This window comes from Pseudocercospora fijiensis (assembly GCF_000340215.1).
Source record: "Pseudocercospora fijiensis CIRAD86 unplaced genomic scaffold MYCFIscaffold_18, whole genome shotgun sequence".
Taxonomy (NCBI): domain Eukaryota; kingdom Fungi; phylum Ascomycota; class Dothideomycetes; order Mycosphaerellales; family Mycosphaerellaceae; genus Pseudocercospora; species Pseudocercospora fijiensis.
Genome location: NW_006921549.1, coordinates 585,064 through 608,477, shown reverse-complemented (window position 1 = coordinate 608,477; position 23,414 = coordinate 585,064). Strand labels below are relative to the sequence as shown.

At 54.6% G+C, this 23,414-nt stretch overlaps 6 protein-coding genes across 6 annotated transcripts; 2 read left to right on the top strand and 4 right to left on the bottom strand.

Moving 5' to 3' along the window:
• Window positions 1-2,120: 2,120 nt before the first annotated feature.
• On the bottom strand, window positions 2,121-5,360 carry MYCFIDRAFT_217107 (uncharacterized protein; the record flags this gene model as incomplete). The annotated part of the gene is made up of 1 exon (XM_007934238.1): window positions 2,121-5,360. One exon carries the CDS (start codon window positions 5,358-5,360, stop codon window positions 2,634-2,636), a length of 2,727 nt encoding a protein of 908 aa, XP_007932429.1. The 3' UTR covers window positions 2,121-2,633.
• Window positions 5,361-6,294: 934 nt separating this feature from the next.
• Window positions 6,295-8,533, bottom strand: MYCFIDRAFT_84409 (uncharacterized protein; the record flags this gene model as incomplete). The annotated part of the gene is made up of 4 exons (XM_007934237.1): window positions 6,295-7,749; window positions 7,806-8,193; window positions 8,252-8,318; window positions 8,374-8,533. 4 exons carry the CDS (start codon window positions 8,531-8,533, stop codon window positions 6,295-6,297), a joined length of 2,070 nt encoding a protein of 689 aa, XP_007932428.1.
• Window positions 8,532-11,458, top strand: MYCFIDRAFT_209368 (uncharacterized protein; the record flags this gene model as incomplete). Its single annotated transcript, XM_007934236.1, has 12 exons — window positions 8,532-8,572; window positions 8,609-9,128; window positions 9,153-9,239; window positions 9,281-9,372; window positions 9,403-9,408; window positions 9,462-9,653; window positions 9,685-9,691; window positions 9,724-10,421; window positions 10,450-10,456; window positions 10,492-10,535; window positions 10,571-11,283; window positions 11,304-11,458. 12 exons carry the CDS (start codon window positions 8,532-8,534, stop codon window positions 11,456-11,458), a joined length of 2,562 nt encoding a protein of 853 aa, XP_007932427.1.
• An 85-nt stretch (window positions 11,459-11,543) lies between these two features.
• MYCFIDRAFT_180472 (uncharacterized protein) lies at window positions 11,544-15,212 on the bottom strand (the record flags this gene model as incomplete). Its single annotated transcript, XM_007934235.1, has 13 exons — window positions 11,544-13,088; window positions 13,127-13,183; window positions 13,212-13,333; window positions 13,358-13,446; window positions 13,474-13,558; window positions 13,598-13,634; window positions 13,658-13,712; window positions 13,741-14,478; window positions 14,502-14,546; window positions 14,582-14,590; window positions 14,630-14,659; window positions 14,696-15,168; window positions 15,195-15,212. 13 exons carry the CDS (start codon window positions 15,210-15,212, stop codon window positions 11,544-11,546), a joined length of 3,303 nt encoding a protein of 1,100 aa, XP_007932426.1.
• Window positions 15,213-15,242: 30 nt separating this feature from the next.
• Window positions 15,243-20,584, top strand: MYCFIDRAFT_180471 (uncharacterized protein; the record flags this gene model as incomplete). Its single annotated transcript, XM_007934234.1, has 33 exons — window positions 15,243-15,277; window positions 15,333-15,645; window positions 15,676-15,734; window positions 15,782-15,816; window positions 15,851-16,298; window positions 16,330-16,502; window positions 16,532-16,573; window positions 16,606-16,814; window positions 16,856-16,947; window positions 16,982-16,995; window positions 17,023-17,035; window positions 17,062-17,154; window positions 17,178-17,264; window positions 17,294-17,364; window positions 17,392-17,458; window positions 17,507-17,582; window positions 17,625-17,745; window positions 17,766-17,881; window positions 17,918-17,953; window positions 17,995-18,022; window positions 18,060-18,206; window positions 18,236-18,384; window positions 18,413-18,534; window positions 18,582-18,716; window positions 18,747-18,929; window positions 18,959-18,992; window positions 19,021-19,079; window positions 19,106-19,461; window positions 19,515-19,622; window positions 19,656-19,704; window positions 19,734-20,207; window positions 20,231-20,542; window positions 20,569-20,584. The coding sequence occupies 33 exons, from the start codon at window positions 15,243-15,245 to the stop codon at window positions 20,582-20,584; spliced, it is 4,272 nt and encodes a 1,423-aa protein (XP_007932425.1).
• A 24-nt stretch (window positions 20,585-20,608) lies between these two features.
• On the bottom strand, window positions 20,609-23,384 carry MYCFIDRAFT_180470 (uncharacterized protein; the record flags this gene model as incomplete). The annotated part of the gene is made up of 19 exons (XM_007934233.1): window positions 20,609-20,657; window positions 20,683-21,111; window positions 21,144-21,171; window positions 21,198-21,246; window positions 21,276-21,363; window positions 21,415-21,585; window positions 21,620-21,751; window positions 21,808-22,073; window positions 22,139-22,249; window positions 22,287-22,411; window positions 22,449-22,558; window positions 22,588-22,732; window positions 22,761-22,850; window positions 22,876-22,966; window positions 23,002-23,047; window positions 23,080-23,102; window positions 23,134-23,152; window positions 23,188-23,300; window positions 23,325-23,384. The coding sequence occupies 19 exons, from the start codon at window positions 23,382-23,384 to the stop codon at window positions 20,609-20,611; spliced, it is 2,145 nt and encodes a 714-aa protein (XP_007932424.1).
• Window positions 23,385-23,414: the final 30 nt, after the last annotated feature.

Sequence of the window (23,414 nt, the reverse complement as noted above, 5' to 3'; positions counted from 1 at the left end):
GCGGAGTCTCGCATTGAGAATCGTGATTTCGCCGGGACGGGCGGGGCGCCCAAATCCCTCACCCTCATCGCTTGCTTTGACACTTTCGCTGTCGAGATGGGCGGGTTCTTGCTTGGCGAATGTAGTCAATGCGGAGGAGGGCGAAGGGGGGAGAAAAAAAAGGTGGATTTTGGGGCAAAGTGGGCCAATTTGGGCGAAGTGGGCAGATTCGGTCCAAGTAGGCAGATTCGGTCAATGGGAGCGAGTTTGGTCAAAGTAGGGGAATCTAGTTAATAAGGCGCGCGAACTTGGGAAGAGTAGGCCAGTCTGTTCAATGAGAGAAGGGAGAAGTTGGGAAAAAGGACAACTTTAGGCAAAGTGGGCGGGATTTGGGCAAATTGGGCGGATTTGGTGAAAGTGGGCGGGATTTGGGCAGATTTGGCGGATTTGATCGGAATGAAAGCAACTTGGAAACAAGCGCGAATCTCAAGCATTGCGGTGCGGTATAGAAGTGTGCCTGCGTGCGTTATGAAAGTTTGCGGTACAGAAGCTTTCTGTACCCCGGATTTGCGACTTTGAATGACGGCTGGAACTTTCTTCGGCCCGTCGCCGTCAGTTGATATCACACCACCAAACATGGCCTTGTTTGATCTCTTCCTGGCCAGTCTCATTGTCGTGACTTTGACCGAGCAAGCTTCCCTCGAACGGCTTGTTTTGGCAAAGGGCTCATTTGGTCAGAAGAAATGCTGACGTTCAAAGATGGCTGTTTTGATCAGATACCAGGAGATCAGCCTTTTCATCGAATCGGTATGAAAGCTCACATTGGTATGAAAGCTCGACCAAATACGCCTTGTTTAACGAAACAGGTAGTGTGATGAAATTGGGACAATAATCCGCCCACAAACCGCCGAGATCTGCTGCTGATGACCAATGCTCTTCGTTGTGCAGCAGTCAGCTGAAATGGGCGTGCAAGATGATGCATCCCTCATGGGCTGTCGAGAGCCCGTGAATGCTGTCAATTCGAGCTACCTCTGGCGCAGTGTTGTGCGAAACACAAGGTGGTGGCTCCCATGTGACCTATGGCAAGATATACTCCAGTCAATCGTTCTATATAGACACCGAAGTACTCATGAGCTCGCTTCGTGGATCGTGGGCTACAAGGAAACTCCTTGCGCCCAACTGGTGCAAGAACGCCATGAGGCGGTCCAACCGCTCTATGCGCACGCCGAGAGATTTCATGCTGCCTTGTGATACTTCATAGATGTCTTGGTAGCCAGTCCAGAATGCGAATTCACAGCGTCAAGTCCGGAGCATGGTGAGGCTGGCTATGTGCTGAATCCATCATGAATGTTCCTGAACGCGGAAATTCTTGGTCATTCAGACCCAACCCAGCCTTGGACAGGCTCTTTGGTCGAGCGTGGTTGGTGGCATGATTGTCTGGAAACGGAATGATCGCTCTAACAGTCCATGCCAAGCTGCGTCTCCGGCGCCAGTGACTCGTGAGGTGTGGACAATCGTGCGTTTTGCTCGACCGGAGCATTGGGAATCGAGTTCCGGCCAGGAAGCAACAGCATAAACCGGTGAGGACAAAGCACGAGCATCTGCCGACATCGGTACGAGCCAGGTCCTGGGATGGTACCAGCTTGAATCGAGGGAAACTTTTGTCACAGGCAGTGGATTGCATCTCGCTTCGTGGAATGAAGAATCTTCATGTCTCGCAGCGCTGGAAGTATCTGTGGGACTGTGCCATGCTCTGGCTTTGATCCTGGTCGCTGCTAGCCGTGGGTGGTGACGATGTGATTGATGTGCTTCACGCCTGGGTCAGGGAATTCCGTGACAGCCTGGTGAACTGCCAAGCGTACATCTCATGTGTGACTGACAGCAGCGGGCAACGGGCGTCTGGTAGGCTGAGATGATGTCTCGAGGGGGTTCGTGATGTTGTTCCTGCTCGCAGGATGTTGTTCCGATGCAACTGGTGGCACGATCCATCGAGCACGAGGCAGTACCTGGCATCAGCGGCGCCATGAATGGCCCCGATGAGGGAGATAACCGCAACGAACTCCACTCCACGCAGCAGTCTTTGCCACTGCATTATACATACCAGGACAGAGAGGTCAATGCTTTGCTGAGGAGGCCGGGCTGGCCATATCGAGAGACGATACGTTTGTCCGTCATGGCGTGAACTGACATTGTAGCCCGGGCACGCCATCGTCCTCGAGCAACGTCTCGGCTATGGTGCGCTGAAAGAGACTCGCCGAGCAACAGACTTCCGCACTCATGCACACCAAGATAGCTTGACAGGTCCAGCCTTTTAGCCAGTCTGTCCTCAAGTAGGCAGGATTCCAGAAATCACGATGCCCTGGCAACCGTCTTCGTCCTTCTCCCATCTCGCCATCCTCAACCCAGCTGACCTACAATTCACCAAACAGCAAGCCTTCCTGCCTAGACTTCGCCATGGTCTCGCGGGAATTTGCCAAATCATGAGCGACGGAACTGTGTGAATAGCTTACGCTGACTACTCACACTAGGTAGAAACAGAAAACACCAGCGCTGGGATCATAATCAGTCTATTCGTACATGGGTATCGAAATGCATTTCTCGTAAGTCGTCCAATAGTCCTGCATGCCTCGAGAGCATTCATCAGTGCATCGCCATTAATTCTCGGCCTGGACAAGACCGCAAGCTGTCTCCACACGCCGCAGTGCCGCACGCCAAGCCTCGACCAGTTCCTCCTTCACCATCTGAATCTTCACTGGATGATTATCTCGCGCATCCATATAGTCGGCCTTGTCCACGCCCAGTGCACTCTTCAAGCCCTGTAGTGTGCTCTTGCGCCTGTCGTGGCTCTCTCGTGCGGCGTTTTGCAGCCGATGGACATGCTTGTCGAGGTCGTTTCGGAGAGAGGCGTCCTGGGTTTTTGTCAAGAGATTCTCGATGTCTTGGATCTGCTTCCTCATTGAGGGTGAAGGTATGACCTCCTTCTCGAGATGGCCGAGGCGAGCGATGACGATCTTTCGGATCTCCTCATTTGTGCGCAGGAGCTTCTCGATGTCTTCCAGAGAAGCCTCCATCTTCTGCAGCGTAGCGATGTCGGCAGTAGCAGCGCGAGCGGCGAGCGGCGAGTCTACGCACTCTCCAGCGGGAAAGGTGGAAGCGAGATCCATAGCAGGAAAGGTGACAGCTGCTTCCATAAACGATTCGGAGCTCAGACGCGATGCAACGCGATTGCGGCATAGCCCTATGAAGCGGCGCCAGACCGAATGAACGATGTCCTGCTGAACCTGAACCTGAGCTGGGTTTGCATTTGGATATGCTGCGCAGAGAGCCTTCGCTGCCACGACTAAGATTTGCTTGTCACGCTCGGCCAACGAGCCCAGCTCTTCAAAATGGACATGCTCTTCCTCGATTCCCGTGATTCCAGTAGTAGAGAAGAAGCAGTCGAGAATGTCGCCGCGCTCTGACTCAAGACTCGGCGCTGGCACGTAGATAGTGGCTTGTGGATGGTCGTTCGCAGGATTGGGGGTCGGAGGGATGTAGCCGAGGCACATGCCGTACATGAAGGCAATGTAGGAAGATCCATCAGGCGCGTCGAGACGGCATGGAGTGAGTGAGTCGTCAGGATCGTCGTTGGGAGTCGGTTCTGCCGGCTGGGTTCGTGATGGCGATGTCACAGAGAAAACATCAAAGCAGGCGCGCAGCCCCGGGACCAGCTCATCTCGCACTGTAGGCGGCAACGCAGCTTCTACCTTTGCGCGGAGATCTCCCCGAAGCTGAAGATGTTCCATGAACCCATCGGTCCGTGGGCGCTTTCTCGAGGCGGAGGCATCGTCGTCGGCCATTGTGGAGGTGGTGTTGAGGGGTAGGCGCGATTTAGAAACAAGGGTTGGAGTGGCGGCGGCGGCGGCGGCGGTGGCAGGCGAAGTGGTGTTGTCGTGTACGACAGCTCTCGTGTCACGCGGTGCCGGTGCGGGTGGAGGTGGGGAGTTGCGCTGAGCGGGGCTGGGAGTCATGAAAAGCGGTGCATCATCGAAGTGGTCGTTGTTGCTGCCGGTGCTGTCGTGGCTGGAGCAGACGGAGGAGGCGCGCGAAACGCCGAGATTGCCCGAACTTTCGAAGAACACATCGGTAATGGACATGTCGCACGAATTGTCGTCGGAAAGTTCGTCCAAGGATAAGCGCCTTGATGCCCGTCGCAGTTCTTCAATTTCTCGCTCATCGTCATCGTCGGCGCCATCAGTAGCAGCACCAACGTTTTCATTGTCTGCCTGCGATGCGTGCGAGACCTCCTCGGCGTCGTCGGCGCCATCAGTAGCACCACCGATCTTTTCGTTATCTGCTTCGGACTCCTTGCCATTCGCAGTCGTCGAGCGTGTTGGTAAGCAGAGGTTCGCGTCCTCTGCTGTACCATCGCCAGACTGCGCGCTGCCATTTTCTGTCTCTGTATCGGCCTGTTCTCCCTCGCCATCTGGTCCAGCTCCATTCTTGTTCAGCGGGGCTAGCTCGTGCTCGCGTAGGCTCTTACCCTTCTCCTGGCCACTCGGCTCATGTTGATCTTGCTGTTTCTTCTTCTTCTTTCCGCCCTGCATCGGTGCCTTGATGCGTTCGACCCAGCCCTCCTGCACGAAATGCCTGATTGTCTGTTTAAGTTCCCACGCCTGCCACTGTGGCTCCGGCTCTACGCCCTTCACTCTTGCCATCCCATTCCGGCGCTGATCTCGCTTCTGTGAGAGTACAGGGAAGGCCTCATCGAGGCTGAGGCTTCGGCCATCCTCGGCTCGAGTCAGCATCGAAAGCTCTCGCATCACAGGGAGGAATGTGCGGGCTAAGCAGTCCTCCCCAAAGATCGCATAGAGATGTATCTTGAGCAGGTTCCAGGGTGGCTTGTTCAGACAAGTTTGGATCTTGCGCCAACTTGAATCTGAAGTGTTGCACTTCCTGGCTCGAGATGCGACGATTTGGTCGAGCCGAGTCGCGATGTCGTTTGGAATGAATTTGTCTAGCCTGGAAATCATGCTGTCTGCTGGAAGCATTGCCTGCCAGGCGCGGCTGTATGTTTCCAAGGTCTCGGCTTCATCGATTTCTCGCGCGCTCAGACAGCGCGCGATCGTGGAAGCAAATGTCTTGCCTTGCTTTTCCTCACCAGTAGCTTCTTGGTCGCGAATATGCCTGTCATGGTTGGTTTGGCTCGCACTCTTGGTTTGCGGCGCCGCTTTACTTGCTGCAGTCTTCTTGCGACGTCGGCCGCGAGGCGGCGCCTTACAAGGCTGAGCTGCCACAATGTTGTCGCTGTCGCTGTCGCTCGATGGATCTGGATCTGGGTCTGGGTCTGGGTCTGCAGGTGCATCGTTGCTCGGTAGACGGGAACGGTATGGGCGCGCCATGATGGCGGACGGGTATGGGCGAACCATAGGTGGCCGTGATGCCGGGGAGTTAGTGCGTCTGTATCTCAGGTATGCAGGTGACGTGATATTATTTTGAGGCATCGCGATGCGCGATGCGCAATGCGCGAGTCGAGGGTGCTTCTTTCTCTTTGGAGTCTTGGTCTCAATTCGAGAAGGGTCGGGCACCTCAGCTTTCCCCGCATCCATGTCCCGATAATTTGACTCAGCTTTGATCGGACTTGGGGCACAACTCATCAACACCGCGCCAAGTAAGCTTGCGAGCGAAGTGAGTACTCGGAGCTGCGAGGCGATGAAGTGAGGTATGGGCAATGCAAAAGGAGCTCTTTGTTTTTCCTCAACGAGCGAGATTGTCGTGCAGACTCGCCTTCAGCAGGATTGATGTAGTTTGACCGAGAATTGATTAATACATGGAGAAGAGGCTATTCGGAAGGTAGGGAGCATTTCAATCGTTGGTAGCTGTAGCGGAAGAGACAAGACGAGTGCATCAATGTCGATACGCCGGCTATTCGATCGCTGTGAGCATGGTTTTGGATTTCCGTTATCTAGTTTGATTGGTACAGATCTTTATGACTTGATCCATCAATCATTGGCGGAAGACGTGATAGACCCATCGCCATGGTAAGGCAGAGCATCCCTTGGGAAAACTCGTGGTCAGACGCAACTGGAGGCTTGGTGCTGTCCTAAGCACTGTCTCCCGTACGTTGAGCCGCCTGGTCAGTCGAATATTGCATCGAGACAAAAGAAAACCCTTGATTTAGCGCCAGCCTTCACCTACCGCACTGGTGAAGGGATCTCCATGAGGCGTCACGACGCCAGCTGAGTCCGCAACTGTAATTCATTCATCGTTCTCGCTCCTTAAACCGACAATGTTGTTAGGTCAACATTGTCTCCCATGGTTGAGTTGAAGCACAACTCAATCGCCAAGAAGGCAGGGAGCGTCGGACATAGACTTGGAGGCAGCAGCCTGCTTCTCATCCGCCATCTTCCTCGTCAAAGTGTCGGCGATCTCCGCTGGCGTCAAGCCGCAGGCCTTGAGCACATGGACGAGGGTGTGAAGATGTTCAGGGATGGTGTAACCGGTGGTGCCAGTATTGGCATTGAGCGCGGCGCCCTGCTCATCTGCCATCTTCTGCATGATCTTGTCGGCCATCTCAGCTGGCTTGAGACCACAAGCCTTGAGGACATGAATGTAGCTGCGTGTGTCCTGTGGGATGCTGTCATCAGAGGCGGTGTCGGTATTGAGCGCAGCGTTCTGCTCAGTCTTCGAACTGGTGGAGTGCCCGTCCGCGAGCTGGTCGACCTTTCCCGTGTTGGTCTTGACTGGTTTATCGTCCGACTGGCCATCACTCTCGTTGAAAAAGACATGCTTCTGCTTTCGCGACGTGCCTTGAACCTGCTTGGCAGGGGAGAACTTCGGCTTTGGGACAGTGCCAGCCTCGCTCTCAGACTGAGCAGCTGCAACGAGGAGAGCAACTTTGTCCTTCCTGTTCACGGACTTCTTCTGCTTAGGAACAGGAGTCTCGTTCTCGCTCTCGAAATCGTCGGCGGCGGCGGCGGCAGCAGCAGCAGCAGGCACGCTTGAGTTGTACTTCTTGGCGGAGGTCAGCTTGTTCAGCTTCGGTGGAGTGATCTCGTCCTCGCTGTCGGACTTGTGCACTCTACCAGCTTTGATGGACTTGGCGGAGGTTGGCTTGCTCAACTTGGGTGGAGTGATCTCGTCCTCGCTGTGGGACTGGACAGAGTAGGACATATCCTTGTGGGCAGAAGACGACTTGCTCTGCTTTGGTGGGATTATCTCGTCTTCGCTGTCGTAGTTGTACGCTCCACCGGCTTTGATGGACTTGTACTTCTTAGCGGAGGTTATCTTGTTCAACTTCGGTGGAGTCATCTCATCCTCGCTGTCGGACTGGACAGAGTAGGACATGTCTTTCTTCGCAGAAGCAGAAGAAGACTTGCTCTGCTTTGGTGGGATGATCTCGTCTTCGCTGTCGCAGTTGTACGCCCCACCAGCTTTGATGGACTTGTACTTGTACTTGTTGGCAGTGGTCGACTTTTTCGGCATCGGAGTGGGAGATTCGTCCATGTTCGCATTCGCTGAAGGCATCTTCTCCTGTGGCTTCCTGGTCTTGGTCTTGGTCTTGCTCTTCACGACGACGCTCTGGGGTTCGCTCTCGCTGCCACTGTCACTGCTGCAGGCGTAGTTGGTATCGGAAGCAATGAAGTTGCCGTAGTAGCCGGACTTGCGAGTCTTGCCGATGGCAGGTAGCGGCATTGGCGAGGTTGCAGCAGGACCGGGCGGCGGAGACTTGAGCCACGAGAGGTCTGGCTTCGCCTTCATTGGGGACGTCTTGGAGGACTTGGTGATGACCTGCCGACAGGAGTCAGTACCCTAGAGACTAGAAGATGCCATCGAGAAAGACTTACGTCGCCGCGGACCAACAAGTCCATAGTCTCCTTCACCAAAGCCGTCTTGCTAGTGTCGTTACCATTCTTGATCTCACGGAATTTCCGGCCACAATCTGCATGCTTTTCGGCCACATCGCCGCTTGTAATGGAGTGCCAAGTAAAAGTATCGCGGCGGGCTTCCTTGATCAAGGCCTTAGACACAGCAATGTGCCAAGAGCCATCGCTGCGGCGGCGCTCCTCGATCAAGCCAGGGAGACCCTTAGGAGATAGGGTGTTCTGGACATGAGCGACCAATTTGTCGATGCAGATTTTGGCAACTTCTTTGCCGCGGTTCAACGGGAGCTCGAGGGCCTGGCCCAAGGTGAGGAGCTGATAAGGCGTTGGCAGGGAGTGGGCAGCGAAGGGACTATTGGACCGATCATCAGCGCGTGCGTTGGGACATTTGGGAAGAGCGTAAGACGTACGTATCACCAGCGAGGGCGTGCTGGACGATCAGAGCCTTAGCCTTCTTGGGCCAGGTGAAGCGACGGCCTAGGAATCAATCAGCGATCTGTACAGCGGACTGTGTGCCAGCTTTTGCTCATACCTTCGAGGATAGCATTGACGGACAGGTTACCAAACGCGAGCACAAAGTCATCTTCGTCGGAGGAAAAGGCGTCATGATCATTATCGGTGTAGTCGGCATCGGTGAAGTCGATGTTCTCCATGGCCTTGCGGTGCTTGGAATGGCGCGTGCGTGGAGGCATGCCTAGCTGGGTCCCGAGGATGCAGCGTTTGGTGAAGGTGTGAGCTGTATCCTGGCGAGGATGTGTTCTGAAAAGAAAGGTGCGAGCTCTTCGTGGCGCTTATATGCCCGTCGAGCTCATCGGCGCCGCAGTGCAGTCAGACCTTGACCAGACTCAACCAGGCCTCAAGAAGACCGTAACCAGACCTCAACCAGACCACAAACAGACCTCAAGTAGAGCTCAAGCAGGCCTCAAGCAGACCTCAAACATCGTTCTGCAGATATCCGCTAGGCCATCACCAGGCCGTCACCGCCGCGCCTGTCGGAGCTCCGACTGCTCCCGGCCTCTATCATCAGATGGTGAGCTGGCAGGCTGTAGTCTCGAGACAGAGAGCGCGCACGTGTCATGCATGGTCGATGTAGCAGCGGAGGTGTTAGTCGCGCGACTGACGTCTGGAGTTTGGAGAGGGGATGGCAGCCACGGCGCGAGATGTATAACAACGCCGTTCGAAGTGCACCTTTCACTGTTCTCATGCGCAAGAAACATGGTGAATTGGGGATCGTTTGGTCGAGGTGCTTGGAATGGTGGGATGGTGGGATGGTGGGATGGTGGAATGGTGGAATGGTGGATGGTGGAATAGTGGTGTGCGGACTGGGATGAGATTTGGATTGCGCTGAGGTGGACAGGAATTTCTGTCCACCTCCGCCATCCACCTGTCTGTCCACCTGTCTGCAAGCCGGATTATTACTATGAGGCACTACGCAATAGCACAGCATAGCACCAATGCATGCATATCACAGCCTGCACTGGATAGCAATGCAATGCGTGATTGAATGCGACAATGTTATGCTCCCTGCATTGTGGACGATTTGAGGTGTGCAGGTTTGCAGCCAGCTGTTGATAAGATAAGATAAGATAAGGCCTACGCCTGCGCGGAGAAGCTCGGTAGGTCCACAGGTCCTCCGCGAGATTTGAACTTCTGCGTACGCGCGAACACTACACCACCACCAACACCGCCGCCTCAACGCAAGAAGGCTTGCCCAACAGCCCGACAGCGACGCACTGCAGCCAGCGCTACCATGAGCGACTCCATCCCAAAGGTCGAGGTAACCAGCGCCGAAATCAAACCACGCAGCACCATGTACAATAGCCCTCTCCCATGCTCCATGCAGCACGCTCGTCTGAGCCCGCCCTGACCAGAGCACCATCAGTTCTATGGCCTCGAGTCGTCGACATCATCCACACCGCTCTCCCGCGACGATGCTCTGTCGCGCCGACGTCACACCGCCTACGCCCTGCCTGCCCTGGCCCGCTGGCAAACCGACCGCCTCGCTGCCTTGCTCAACACCCAAGGCATCTCCGAAGCCTCGTTGCTAGAGCTGCGCAACCACCGTCTCGAGTCCCAGAAGATCGTCATGCTTTGCGTCCTCGTCGCATGGCCGTGGTGGACGAAGATTGAGGATGACGAGGAGCAAGGCTTGGCTATTGAGATGGTGTACGAGTGGTTGAAACAGAGCTACACTGGCCCCGATGTCACCCTCCCGGGTGGTATATCGCTGCCCAGTGTTGTCCAGGTGTCGATGGGAATGAATAGGAACATTGATGATGTATCCGGTGAACACCAACCGGAGATGGAGGAGATGGGAAAGTCGCGGGCCTCCGCCCAGCCGCCGCCGCCGCCCACTGCTGACCGCGGTCCTTGGGCACCAACCAAGCATCAACTCAATACGTTGCAAAGCATTCAAGACTTGACCGCGTCTGACTTGACACCGAAGGGCCTCGCCTATCGAGTCAAACAGGAGTTCGATGCAGCACCTTTCCAATCGCCTACTCTCCCAGAACTCCTTGGCCTCGTTTGCGAAGACGAGCTCGTACTCTTGCATTCACCCCAACCCCAAGATTTGTGTGAGTGAGCCAAGACTGCATCCATTTCCAAGCAAACCTGTGATCCAACTCCGCTGACCTAAGCTGACTCGCAGCCTGGCGCTTTGTCCGGCGCACTCGAGACGGTGCAACGGGATGGGTATGGCTGCTCTTGCTCGAAGTGTTGCCAGTGAGGACAGCGCGAGCCATAATCAAGAGAACGACGCTTGCTGCTCCACCACCGACCCTAGCCCGAACATCGACCGGTCCAACACTTCCGCCTCCTCGTCGAGCTTCCGGAGGCTTCTCTCTGGCTCCGCCAAAAATTCGAGAAATGCCAGCAAGGCCTGCAGAGCAAGCAAGGCCAATCACCACCCGTCCCGTCATACGCCACGCAACTCGTGGCCATGCTGGGGATCTATTCCTCAGCTCTGGCTCGCACTCCACTCACCCCAATGTGGATGACACAGAAGGAGTTGCTCCTGGCTATCCTGTTCTGAATTCCTACTCTGACTCCCAACAAGCAAGCACAACTCTACCAACCATCACCGATCGCCGAGGCTACCCTGCTCTGGCTTCCAATTCCAACTCCGAACGAGTCGAGACAAGTCCATCAACGGGTGTTGGTCCGGAGTATTTCGATTCCGGCTCTGACTCCGAAGAAGTCAAGACAAGTCCATCAACGGGTGTTGGTCCGGAGTATTTCGACTCCGACTCCGAGCAAAGCAACCCAAACCTCGCAAATCGCGTTGCTCCCGAGGAACGCTTTGAGATCAGCTCTGGTGACTCCTCTGACAACTCCTCAGATCAGCCGCCCACGGCTGCTTCCTCGCCAGCGGCGGGAGGGAGCGAGCGCATGAATAGCGCTCCTACCAACAGTCTCCGCCGCCCTCAAACTGCTCGCGGCCGTGGTCGTGCCGCATCATAGTCTCCGAGCCGTCGATAATTCGATGGCCGAATTTCCAACACTTCACATTGAATGGTAACTGTGTCAGCTTTCGATTGGCCGTCGTTGTGGCTCGGGCAATTTTGTGGTCGTGGGTGAGACAGAAGGCAGCGCCCTTCGCTCTGCAGCAAAGATGATGATGGAGAGAGAGAGGATTGGCCACACGGTACGCTGCATGGCGATACTTCGGAAGCTATATGGCGATCTAGCAGCATACCTTGTCTATTTCCCAGCTCCAACCTTCAGCAAACGCTCAATCTTCGGAAGTATTCTCTCCATGCTCCCCAGGAAACCGTCACTGGTTACCTGCATATGCTCCGATTCACCGTCCTCTTTCTCTCTCTTTTCACGACATTTCTCCCTGTGAACTTGCGTCTTGATATGATCCAATTGGCCACGAACTCCCTTATGAAGTTCCCACACCGTGTGTACAGTCTTGGAGGCGTTGGAAGCCTCTTCACGCAGCAACGTAAGTTGGCCCTTCAGGTAGTCGTCGACGGAGAGACAGGGAATAGGAGACGACGAGAACCAGGTCCAAGGCATGGACAAGAGCTGGGAAATCAGCGAGCGCGGGACACAGCGTTTCTCGAACATTGACGAGGTGTCCAGGAGGACTGCGAAGTCTTCGAGTTCGTACTGGATCTGCTGCGCCTGCGATCTCAGCGTGTCGGACACGCGGTAGTCTTTCTCCACCTTGGGGCCAAAGTTGTGCAGGAAGCGGGAAATGGCTCGCTCGACCTGGGCGTCGTCGGTTTCGGCGTGGAGGGGCGGAAAGAACTTGTACAGCAAGCGCATGAAGATCCGCGTGCTTTCCCAATGGCTCTTGTTGTTTTCGAGACACGATGTGGCGGCGCGGTGCAGGGCTTGAGCTCGCTGGCGGCCGTCGATGAGGTGGTGTTCAAGCGATATCCGGAAGCTGTCGAGCAATTCACTGTGTTCGCCCAGCTGTTGCTTCACGTCGTCGACCTTCTGCACCAGCGCGGGATGCTTCGCGAATATGTGCGGATTCGCATGGACCCAAGCGTAGATCGTGTGGGAATGTATGGCAGCGGTGTTCACGAGAGCGCATAAGTCGATGATCTGGGGCCCCAGGTGGGTGAGGCTGGCGTAGTGCTTGACGGAGAGTGAGAGGAGCAGGTCGGTATCAACACGGTACGCTCTCAAACCAGTGCTGTTGTTGCTGCCGCCTCCTTCTGCGCCGGATGTTGTGACGACCGACGGAAAGAAATACGGATTCAGCCCTTCGGAAAAGACCTTGATCGAGTCACACAGGTCGAGCTCCGGCCTTCGGAGGATCCAAGAACTGAACAGGTGACTCCCGTGCGCCACCGTGTGCGTCCCGCACAAGCCGACGGTGACCTTGACTAGAATCCACGACAGAGACAAACCTCCTAGGCCGGCGACCACTATGTAGAAGATGACCAGGAAGTACCAGGAATGCAGCATCCTGCTGAGACGTTCGAGTGTGTGCCAGAAGATCAACTTCAGGTCGTTTCGTGAGGACGGGAGGCGTCTGACGCTGGCGAAAAATGCGCGTTTGGCGTTGAGGTTGAGTGCTTTGCTGAGGGCTTCCTCATATTGGCGCGTGACTTGGTCCAGAAGACGGATGTTTCCTTTTCCTTGTTGGTGTTGCTGTTGCTGTGGTGGTGCTAGAGGTGACTGTGGGTTGGGTGGCGGTGGTTGGGCAGCTTGCTTCGAACTTTGCTGAGGGTTTTGTTGCGGCTGCATTGTGAGTTGATGACGATGATGGGTTCGTCGAGGTGGTGTCTGTCGTCGTGTGCAGATGGAAGAACGCAAGAACCGACTGGGACGGGAAAATTCGGTTTTATGTAGGAAAATCGGCGGGCACTCGGAAAACGAGACTTGTGAAGGACTCATGTTCTTTCAGACAATCGTGGCGCATATATGATGCAGCTGTATCTCAGCCTGGGGAAAAAAGGGAAATGAAACAATGAAATGTGAGATGGAGTTGGGTGGTTTTAGGCAAGCGTCGCGTTTTGATGCAGATATGTCTCAGCCATGGATAGTGTTTCCACCAACGGTGCTTCTGCTCAAAGGCGGCAAGGCTGAGGCTGAGGCTGAGGCATGAGCGATGATCGTCTCATCTATTTCGCTACTGCATAATCTCAGTAAGATTGGGCTTCATGACCACCCTCCTGTCAGGAATGGGGAAAAAAGAGTGCTGAGACTCCCGAGCCGAGACCTGGTAGAAACGACAGACTCAGGAGTTGAGATTTCTTGTCAAGGTCGAACCAAGAAGCAAGCAATCGAGAGACGTGAACGAGAATTATGCAGATAGATGGCGTTGAAGCACTTCCACGCCCGTTCTATACCACCGTGTTAGATCTCAGAGCATGCTTGATCTCCTGCCGATTATGTTCTTTTCCGGCTCTGGGACGAGGTGAAATCGTCAAGCCACGACGTGTCCAGGTCTTCTAGTTCCGCAAGACCGATTTCGGGTGACTGGTGTGGCGCTGCATGACCGGGATCGAAGGCCAATGCAGCCAGCTCGTCGGTATCGTCTTGGTCACTGTTGCCGAGCTCCCGCACCGCCCTGGTATCGTGAATCGCAGGAAAAAACTGGTTTGCCATGGAGCCGCCCCGCACTGTGGTAGCAGCTTCTTGATGATCCGGGTTCGTGATGTCTTCGGGAGATCGATTTCCATTGGCAGAGATGTGATTTTTTGTACCCAGTGCATTTGCAAAGATGCTGCCGCAGGAGGATGGTGGACATGCGCTGCCGGAATCTGGTAGAAAGTTCTCACTGGACAGACCGAGAGGCACCACAGCGCTACCATACTGGTCGAAAGCATTGTCGGAGCTTCCAGGGTTGTGGCGTCCGAAGTTCTCGCTCGCTCGACAAGCGCTGCCGAATGAAGCTGGTAGAAGGTTCTGACTGGACAGACCGCGAGGCACCATGGCGCTACCATACTGGTCGGGAGCGTGGTAGGAGCTTCCAGGCTTGTAATGTCCGAAGTCCACGCCTGCTCCAGTGGTCGGAGACGGATCCAACCCAAGGAGCTCACCTCCGACCACTGGTCTGCTTCCATGCTTGCCAGCAGCATTCCAAACATGTGCGCTGAACTGTGGCGGCTCTGCCCAATTGCCAGGGGGAAGAGCGTGGTTCAATGCCGTCTTCTTGCACGGCATAGGTCCACTATCAGCAATAGAGGGCTCCACTCTCTTCCTCTTGCTGCCAGCTTTCGGAGGTGGTTGCGGGATCGGCTCACAGTCGCAGCCTCTCCTAGTACAGTCGTCACATGTATGGCCTAAGGGCATGCAGTCAGCAAAAGAGAAAGCAAATCAACAGCAGAGCGTAGCCGAACATACTATTCGCTCTTGAGAAAACGCATCTTTTCTTTCTCCTCTTACACTCTCGACATGCTTTCGTGTTCGAGAGGACGGAGGGGAAGTGCAGGGATAGCTGGTCCTTGGCCCACTCATCGTTGTTTTGCAGTGTGCCTGGTAAAGTTGTCAAAGCTGGTGCTTGTGGCGAAGCGGCCGAGATGGTTCCATGGAGATCGCTGAGTAGGTGACGCAGGACTTTCTCGGCAGTGATGCTGTTCCCAAGAGCACTGACGGCGTGGAGTGTGCTACACAGTTTTGCAGCAACCGGGCAATTGGTAGGGTTGTAGTAGGCAGCGTCACTGAGCGGCGGCAATGAGGCGGCCATAGCAGCGGGACCGAAGGGCATCAAAGGTATGTAGCGATGTTTGGTCACGAAAGAGAGTCCAGTGATATGTGTTGATCTTTGGGCGAGAAAGACAGTCAAACGAAGAATGCGTTCACCACCCATCAATGGCCATCGATGACCATTGCGGCCTGCACTGGACTTCACTGCACGAAGCTGGATGCTTTGCATGCATCATCCACCTTCCCGTTGGCGCGCATTGCCGCTTGATCGCCATGCCATGCGATGCGATGCGATGGGCCAGTGCCGGTGTTTGCGCACGACTGTGACCGACATACGACATAGAGAACGTGAATTCTGCGTCTCAATTGATGGTGGAGGGTCGAAATGAGAAGACGAGCGATTCAATCGAGTCCCAAATGTCTCGGGCCCGTCAATGGCTGTGATGTTCAAAACCACCAGAGTCGTCGGAAGTATGAAGGTGCGTCAGACACCTGTTCGCGAGAGACGCCAGATAGGGCAGGGCGGTGGAGGATTGGGACGCAGGGTATGGTCCAGCAGACGGGGAAATTGATGGAAATGTGCAGGCCCTTCACTGCCGCCGTCGCGCACCGTCCAATGTCCATCTATCGGCGCCGCGATGGCAGCAGGAGTCGCGCAGGCAATGGAGAGCAGGCGAAGAGGCGGATGGAAGTCAGCCGAGACATGCAGATGCAGTTTCAGTCGCGAGCGCTGCTGCCGTCGAAGTGCAAACGAATCCGGTGGGCCAGGCGAGGCGAGGCGTGGGCGGGCGGCGAAGGCTGACTTTCGCGGACGATGTGGTTTGAAGGGCGGTGGTGTATGGTGTGGTGTGGTGTGGTGGAGGTGGAAGTCGGTTCAATGTGTAAGGTGAGGTGAGGTAAGGTGAAGTGGAGTGGAGTGGTTACATCCATCGCTGCAAACCATCGTTCACGTGCTGCGAACTGTCGTTCATCGCCCATCGCCCTGTCGATCCTCCATGATCATCCCTGTGCCCGCGTGTGCCTGCATTGGGCTGCATGTCGATGTGTGCTGAAGCAGACTGATGTCGTCGCCTTGCGCTTGCCTTCGTCCAGAGCCGAGCCGAGCCGAGCCGATCGTTTGCAGAGTCCATCTCTCCAGAACATCCTCTCGCACTCCATCGACATCGTATTTCATCTTGATTCCAGCTGCAACTCCAGCAAATACCATTCCACCACTCAGCGTATTCATCCTCTGTGCCGCCGAGCAGATGCGGGGAGTGACTCGACCCGCATGCGGATAGCACTCGCGAGAAAAGATTCCCACGAAAGACGCCTTGGAACAACATCATACACCTTCCTTGAATTGTGCACTTTGGTAAGCCTTCCATCTATCGAGACTGCGCCTGGCGAGCAGGAGGAAGAATGAGCGGGCGTTCCGTGACGAGAGAATTGAGCGTACGGGAAAGAGAACAGGAAAAGATCAAAACAAATGTGGCGCAGAATCAGGGCGTTCCATCTATCGACACTATGCTTCGCGGGCTGGAGGAGGAATAAGCACAAGAATTGAGCGTAGGGGAAAGAGAGCAGGAAAAGTCCAGACAAATATGGCGCAGAATCAAAGCTGTCCATCTATCGAACCTGTGATTCCTTCGGTCTCTTTTCATGGCGAAAGGCCTGCATCACTCGTCAGCGCAAGATCTCCATGCTGATACGATTCATGTCCTGGCGACCAAATTGTACGTTCCACATATCGAATATACTTCCCACTTCCTCCGGCGTGACTCAGACCCAGGACCTGATGTAGCCTCGATGCTCTGCCCTCACCTCTTCCGCATCGGTGGGCCACCCCGAACGAAAATCCGTGGCCAGATCATCTCGATCGTGGAGACGAGTAGGCGAAAAGTGATGGAGTCCAAGGCAAGTACATACCAAAAAGCCCTACCTCGAGCCTATCTTTAAGCCCAAGTATACCTGCGACTTGCTCCTTGGCTCTGACTGCTTTTGTTTCGCTTGAGTCTTCTCCGACGCTTCCTTGTTTAGCCTGGAAGGGTCGTAAAAGGGCGTGAAAAGGCGTGAATGTTCGTGAAAGGCCGTGAAAGTTCGTGAAAGTTCGTAACAGTGCCGTGAGTCTATATGTGATGTTGGTGCTGATACCGGAGAGGCACAAGCTCAAGCCAATTACACCAAAGCCAGTCGGATATGCAGTTTTCGATGCCCTTTCGTGTCGCCGTAAGCAAATGAAAGATCTCCACGCCGTCTCATGCCGCTTCTTTGGGCCCACTCATACTACATGGGCGTGCGCAGCGGCCGTCGACGAGACTCCACATCTCAGTGCTCGGCTTGATGTTGCGAACGAATAGGTTACACCCAATGATGATGAGGCCTCTCCATTTGCCTTGCTTGTATAAGTCGACAAACCCTGCAAACTACTGTCTAGTACCGCATGGGGCAGGATAAGATCTCCCAAAGCGAGACACAACTCTACGCCGATCATGTCTCCTAACTTCTCATCAACTTCCTGAACTGTGACTTGCGTTCGCCGTAGTAGCCGCGGACGCGAATCCGGGAGATAGACTAGAGTGGCATTTCACAAAGGTAGCTGAGTCGAGATTCGTGGTTTCGGGCAGTTGCTTGCTTGGATCGGTCTATGTGTGTTGTCCGCTAAGGACAATGTTCCTGCGGCAGTCGTAGCAAACGAGGATGGCATTGACAGTCATGCCGGGAGCCTGGTTTTCAGATCACATGAAGTCAAGGCAGTGTATGAACGGGATCGCTGACATTGATAATGATAGACGTCTGATCCTTGACGCTTGTGCAGATGCAGCTTGTGAGCAAATGTGAGGACTGAAAGTGTTGGTGGTGTGCTGTTTGGAAGCCGGTGGCTGAAGCATCATGCCGCACGAGCATATGACATTAGAAAGAAGAAAGCCGCCCTTCACTCCAGGACTGTCTGCTTCTCCGCGTAATAACGTGTTGGTAATGAGCAGATTCGGATGACACTCGCACTTGGCAGCTCTGGAGTGACGTTTCCTACCTCCATTTCGCCCCCTTGCTGTTTGAGGGCGAGGAGTTTTCCTGCGTGGTTGGCGGTCAGGGAGGGTAGGCTCTTTCCAACCATTCGATGAGAACTTAAGAAGAACGTGACGAGGGAAGACGGCTCGCCCATGACCAGACAATGCAAGCGCCAAGCCTGCGCGGGCCCTGATGGTATTTTCATCGATAGCGCTGTGACAGACATCGCGCTCCTCGTTGCGGATGGGATTTTGTTCGATTGTCACAGACTCGGGCAACTGTTGTCAAAGGCTTCTCAAAGCCACGACGGCCGCGCTTTCACTACAAACGAGATGGCCCTAGAATAAGCGAGGTTGCAGTTGAGCACAAAATGTTTATTCATGTTTCCTGCAGCGGAAGGTGGATTGGCAATGAACACCTGCAGCCTTTTCTGATTTGCGTAGGCCGGTTACAAGCTTGCGCCATAGAATATCGAGCCTGTTTCTTTCAGCGAGCCCGACTCGCAGCGACGGCTTCGAATTCCAGTGGGCATTGATTTCGAAGCCTCACAGCCAGGAAGGACTCTCTTGGACCCGACCCTTGCTTTGATGTCGATGCGTAGAAGTAGGAGTTCGGTTGGGAGTCGAGTTGGTGAAGTTGCTGCGGCGTCTACTTGTGTTGGAAAATGCGGCGGCCCATTGCACTTGCCCTGCGGAATCAAGGGTCTCGGCCCGTGCCCGAACCCTGCCAGCGTGTCGCATCTCGCATCTTCTCCGCGCCCACAGAATTGGAGTGCCTGCCCTGCGCATGAGGAACGATGAGACATTCGCAGAGTTGCCTCCCCGTTCTCGTCATCACCATCTCTCCCTTCGTCCCTCAAGAGGTCGTCAAGGCTAGCGGAACGCATGCCACCGACACAACGCAACACTTGCTATGGACCCAGCATATCGAGACGTTCCAGACCAGGCCGCCGAAGAGATTGAGTCAAGCCCTCATGCCGCTCACGTAACGTCCCAAAGAACACAGAAAAAGAGCCTGGCAATGGCGGCGCGGCGGCAAACCGCGCATGTGGGCCGCATAAGAAGGACACTGCCAGCCTCGAACTCGCAGCACTCGAAGGAGATTGGTGATGGATCGAGATGGCTTACCGTATGAGTGTCCGATTCTGTGATGAGTCTCAGAGTTCATATACAGTCAGCCCATGAGAACCTGCATCGTCAGGCGAACAAGGAGTCCCTCACTGATATCGAGCGCTCCATCGACCATAACCTGAGCGACGCAAAGGCGAAACGAGACATGGAGCACGAAGGAAAGCTACAAATCTTCTACGACCTCCATGTAACCTATGACTTCACGGATTCCAGAGACTGGTCCACACTCTACTGCAAGTGGGCAATCAGGACCGCGGAACAGGTGTGGTCAAGTCGGAGTGAAACTTGGTCAGTCAACAATCGTCGTGCGATCCAACCGATCGGGCCGCTCTCATCATTCCTGATCAATGATGATGCTGTTCCTACCGCTGACGTTCGCCTAGGAAGTGGCACTGAGCTTTCTCTAGCAAACTGACACTCGAGTCAACACACATCTGAGCAACCCCTCGACGAAATCACGCCAAACAAGATGCGCTACAACTGTGCGACTCAGGAGAACAAGGACAAGAGCACAAGCAGCTATGTGGGAAACAAAGAAAGGCCTGCAGTGAAGGACAAAGGTGTGTTTGCCGAGAACAAGGAACGACAGATCTTCTCGACATCGTCCCATCTGACGTGACACTATTCAGGTGACAGATTCGACGCCGGTGTGTGCGAGGACTCGCATCGCATGTCTGTCCAGGAAGTCGTTGGTCTACAGAATCTCATTCGCGCGAGCCCGGCGCTCTCCAGCTCGTTCTCTCACTCTCGGTGTGTTCGGCTGCGTGAAGGCGGTGGTGATCGAGATTGAGATCACCGCAGTGGCGCAGGCTGCTAGAGGTTGTGGTTGTTCCGAAGCTGGTTTCGCAGCTGGTTGTATTGGGTCAGATGGCGGCTCTGAGGCAGGCTGCGGCCGGTTGCGTAAGGGTGGTGGAGGTTGCGTCGACAATGGCGATTTCGATTGTTGTGGCGACCATGTCGGCTTTACCGCTCGGCGCGCTCATAGGATCCTCGAACAGCGTCAAATTCGTGCAGCGAAACTGGACCGCCTACTGCGAGATTGCCGCGGAGTCGCACGAGCGCACATTGACGATATTACGATGTTTTCGAAGACTTTGGAGGAGCAGCTGCACCATTTGGAAGCCGTTTCCGCGTGCTGGATGCCGTCCGCATCAGCATCAGCCCCGAAAAGACCTTTCTAGGTTGTCCGTCGGCCACGTTACTCATGCGTCGTTGTGACGTCCTCCATCCTCTCGGTTGGGACCAGATCGGCAGTGTGACCTTCACCACGGATGCTGTAGACGCCGTACATGCATACCTACCCCCAGCAGTGGTCTTCAACGTTATAGGGAATGATCGGCTCGCCGAGCTGACAGCATTGGGGCAGAGGCAGTCCTTGAACGCAAACGTTGAGCGCCAGGAGCATTGCAGCTCCTCTGGGCTAATCACACCGGCGGCTCTCATCCACAACAGCATCAGCACGCATCTGTCGCTCATCTGCGCGTTTTCGGGAGGCAACCTCATCGATAGCGCTTACATGTATGGGCTGCGATGTCACCAATACAGTCCCAGCGAAACTTCAAGGCTGGCGGGAAGGACGGCGCTGGAACGTTGAGAAAACGAGGCACGCCGGGTGTTCCAGAACAAGCTGAATGAGGCGCGTCAGCTCCAGATCAATCAGGTCGATGGCGCAGTGCTTGAAGCGGTTGCGACTGATCGCCAACGCCAGGAGGTTCGCCAGCGCCATGAGGACGATACCAATGGCGCGACATGTGAAGCGGATGCCATCGATGGCCAACCTCAGGGCAACCACGGTGATAGCGTCACAGGTGAAGTTCGCTTCCAGTGCCATTACTGCCTCCAGCCGTGTGGTTTCGCCTGGACTATGGCAGTCACACATCCCAGGCCATAAGCGATTCTGGGCGATTACAGAGAATACTCCAGCGCAGAAGCCAAGAAGAAGAACCCAACCTTCATGCTCGACAAGAAGATCAATGTCAAGTTTCAGTCGATTGTGTAGCCGCACTTTTGGGGCGAAGATCACGCAAGTCCCGCATCTGAGCAGCAGCAGTCAATCTTTGTGGCCAACTTCTGATGTGCCAAGATCGTCTGCTCCGCTCACAACCTCGATTACGCGAAGCACTTCTGAAGGTTCCATTCGCCACTTCCAGTGTTCCCGAGCCCGAAGACACCTCCAGGAGCGTGATCATGTTCTTCACACTGAGACCTTGACCACGAAAACGACCACGACTGACACGGAGTACCCGCCTGTCACGTCAGTCACGACCACCACCACGGGCAGGCAAACTCTTGCTCGAGGCACACATGAACCAAATTGTCGCCAACGTCCCGCCTGTCACATGAGGTGAATCGTGCCAAATTCCGCTTCTGACCTCGCCCAAGCTGATTTCAGCTCGACTCTCGCAGGTCTCCGATGTTCGCTCTCGATTTTCCCTAGATAGGAGGCTCTCAATACAATCCATTGCGGTCCTATTGAGTGTCTGTTGCCAAAGAGGTATCTGATGGGGTGCCTAATTGGCATTGCGATGTTTATATGATTGATACTTTGAGTTAGCCGGAAAGCGATGGTGCATCGTCAGCTCGTGAGATCCTGACCCAGACCTCCAGTTCTGCTCTTTCAATTCGAAAAAAGGCCTGAGATTGCCGATGGCGGAGCTGTGCTGCGGCGGTAAACATCTTTAATCTCGCAGTCTTGTTGCCATTGATACTCTATAGCTAGTCTCGCAGGTGACCTTCTTTTAGAAGGCCGAGCATTGTGTTCCACGGTTCTGGGGAGTTTCACACGCTCGAGTAATGTATTGCTCGTTTGCAGATGAGCGTTGACTTGGAGCCTCGATGGCGGACAATCTGAAGAATGACCTCGTTTACTTCCTTGCTTCCACATGTCTATGAGACACCAGGCTTGGTAGAAGCGGACAGGCTGGCTCGTCTGGGAGTGATCAAGGAAAGACACAGCCTTCTTGAAGATAGTCTTGGGGATAAGCATGGCTGTTCGGCGCTCAATTGGAGTGCTTCAAACCGCCGAGTAATCGAACGTCTTATACATTTTTCGGCCTCTCGCACGAAGTATGATGAAGAGCAGCTGCATGTAATGGTCGAAGTGCCGATGCAGCATTCACCTGAAACCGCACAAACAATTGCGGATCCATCTTCCAGGTCATAACAGTGGTTGATCTGGGCGACTGCACAACGAGGCTTTCTTCCTTCGCACGCTGCGCTCGGCCTCCCATGCCCATGAACTTGCGAACGCATTGCGTTCATCGACCATTACCATTTCATGAATGATATGGATCTTCCATCCTGGCTCCTTTGCTACTGAAGCCTTCAATTCCAATACTTCGTGAATGGTCACGACATCAGGCTCGCCAGCAACAAGCGTCTCGATGCTGTGCATTCTTCAACCCATTATCATCTGCAGGCGCCATAGCGGTCAGCTCGATCCATCCGATCAACGATTTGAGCAAACCAGGGCAGCTCGAACTACTTCAGCGCAGGTGCTTGTCAGTCAGCACATTTCGAGCCCGCTTCGATCGAGACGACCATTGCATCCCAGTAGTGTTGCCCGATCTCCCCTCCAGATCACAACCTCAGAGCGCAGAGCAAGCCGATAATGCGCAGATTTTGACGACTGCGACATGAGACGGAGGCACCTATCAGCTTGCTTCGGCTCAAGTCAGCCAACAACGAGCAGCGTCAGATGCCATCGGTCCACCCGACAGGCTGCGAAATGACGGAGAGATCCTCGTCTTGAATTTGATCGCGACTTGGACGAGCTCTTGGAAAGCACAAAAAGATCTCACGCTGGTAAAGCTCGTTCATGGCATGGGTGAGAAACCACGTAGTTTCACCGGTTTTGGTGATATGGCCAACCCGTACAATGAGTTTGAAGATCTCTCAAGTGCGCAAGAGTATTAGACTGCGTGTACGATCCCAAGCGTTGCGGAGAAGGGCATAATCCGCAGCTCACGCTCCCTCAACATCAATTGGCCGGGGAGTATTCTCACGCTGCGGGAATTTCTTGCCGTTTCTGAGGGCGAAAGAGCACTGAGTGTGCTTACGGCGTTTGTGGGTGGGCCACTTCGACTGTCTCGAGCTAAGGGAAAAGCTGATACTTGCGAGTGGTGAGAAAGAAATCCACGAAAATCAGAACCGTAACTAAGATGAGGCGATCGTCGGCATCGAAGCTAAATCGACTGATACATGCACTGTCCCATAAGCTCCTGAGCTACTAAGGGGAGTGTGGGCAGACAGACTGGCTGAAGATTGGCTCCAGATATCGGCCTGATCCAATTGAGGAGCTGGCGAGCATAACGCAGACAGAGAAGGCAATCTAAACGCA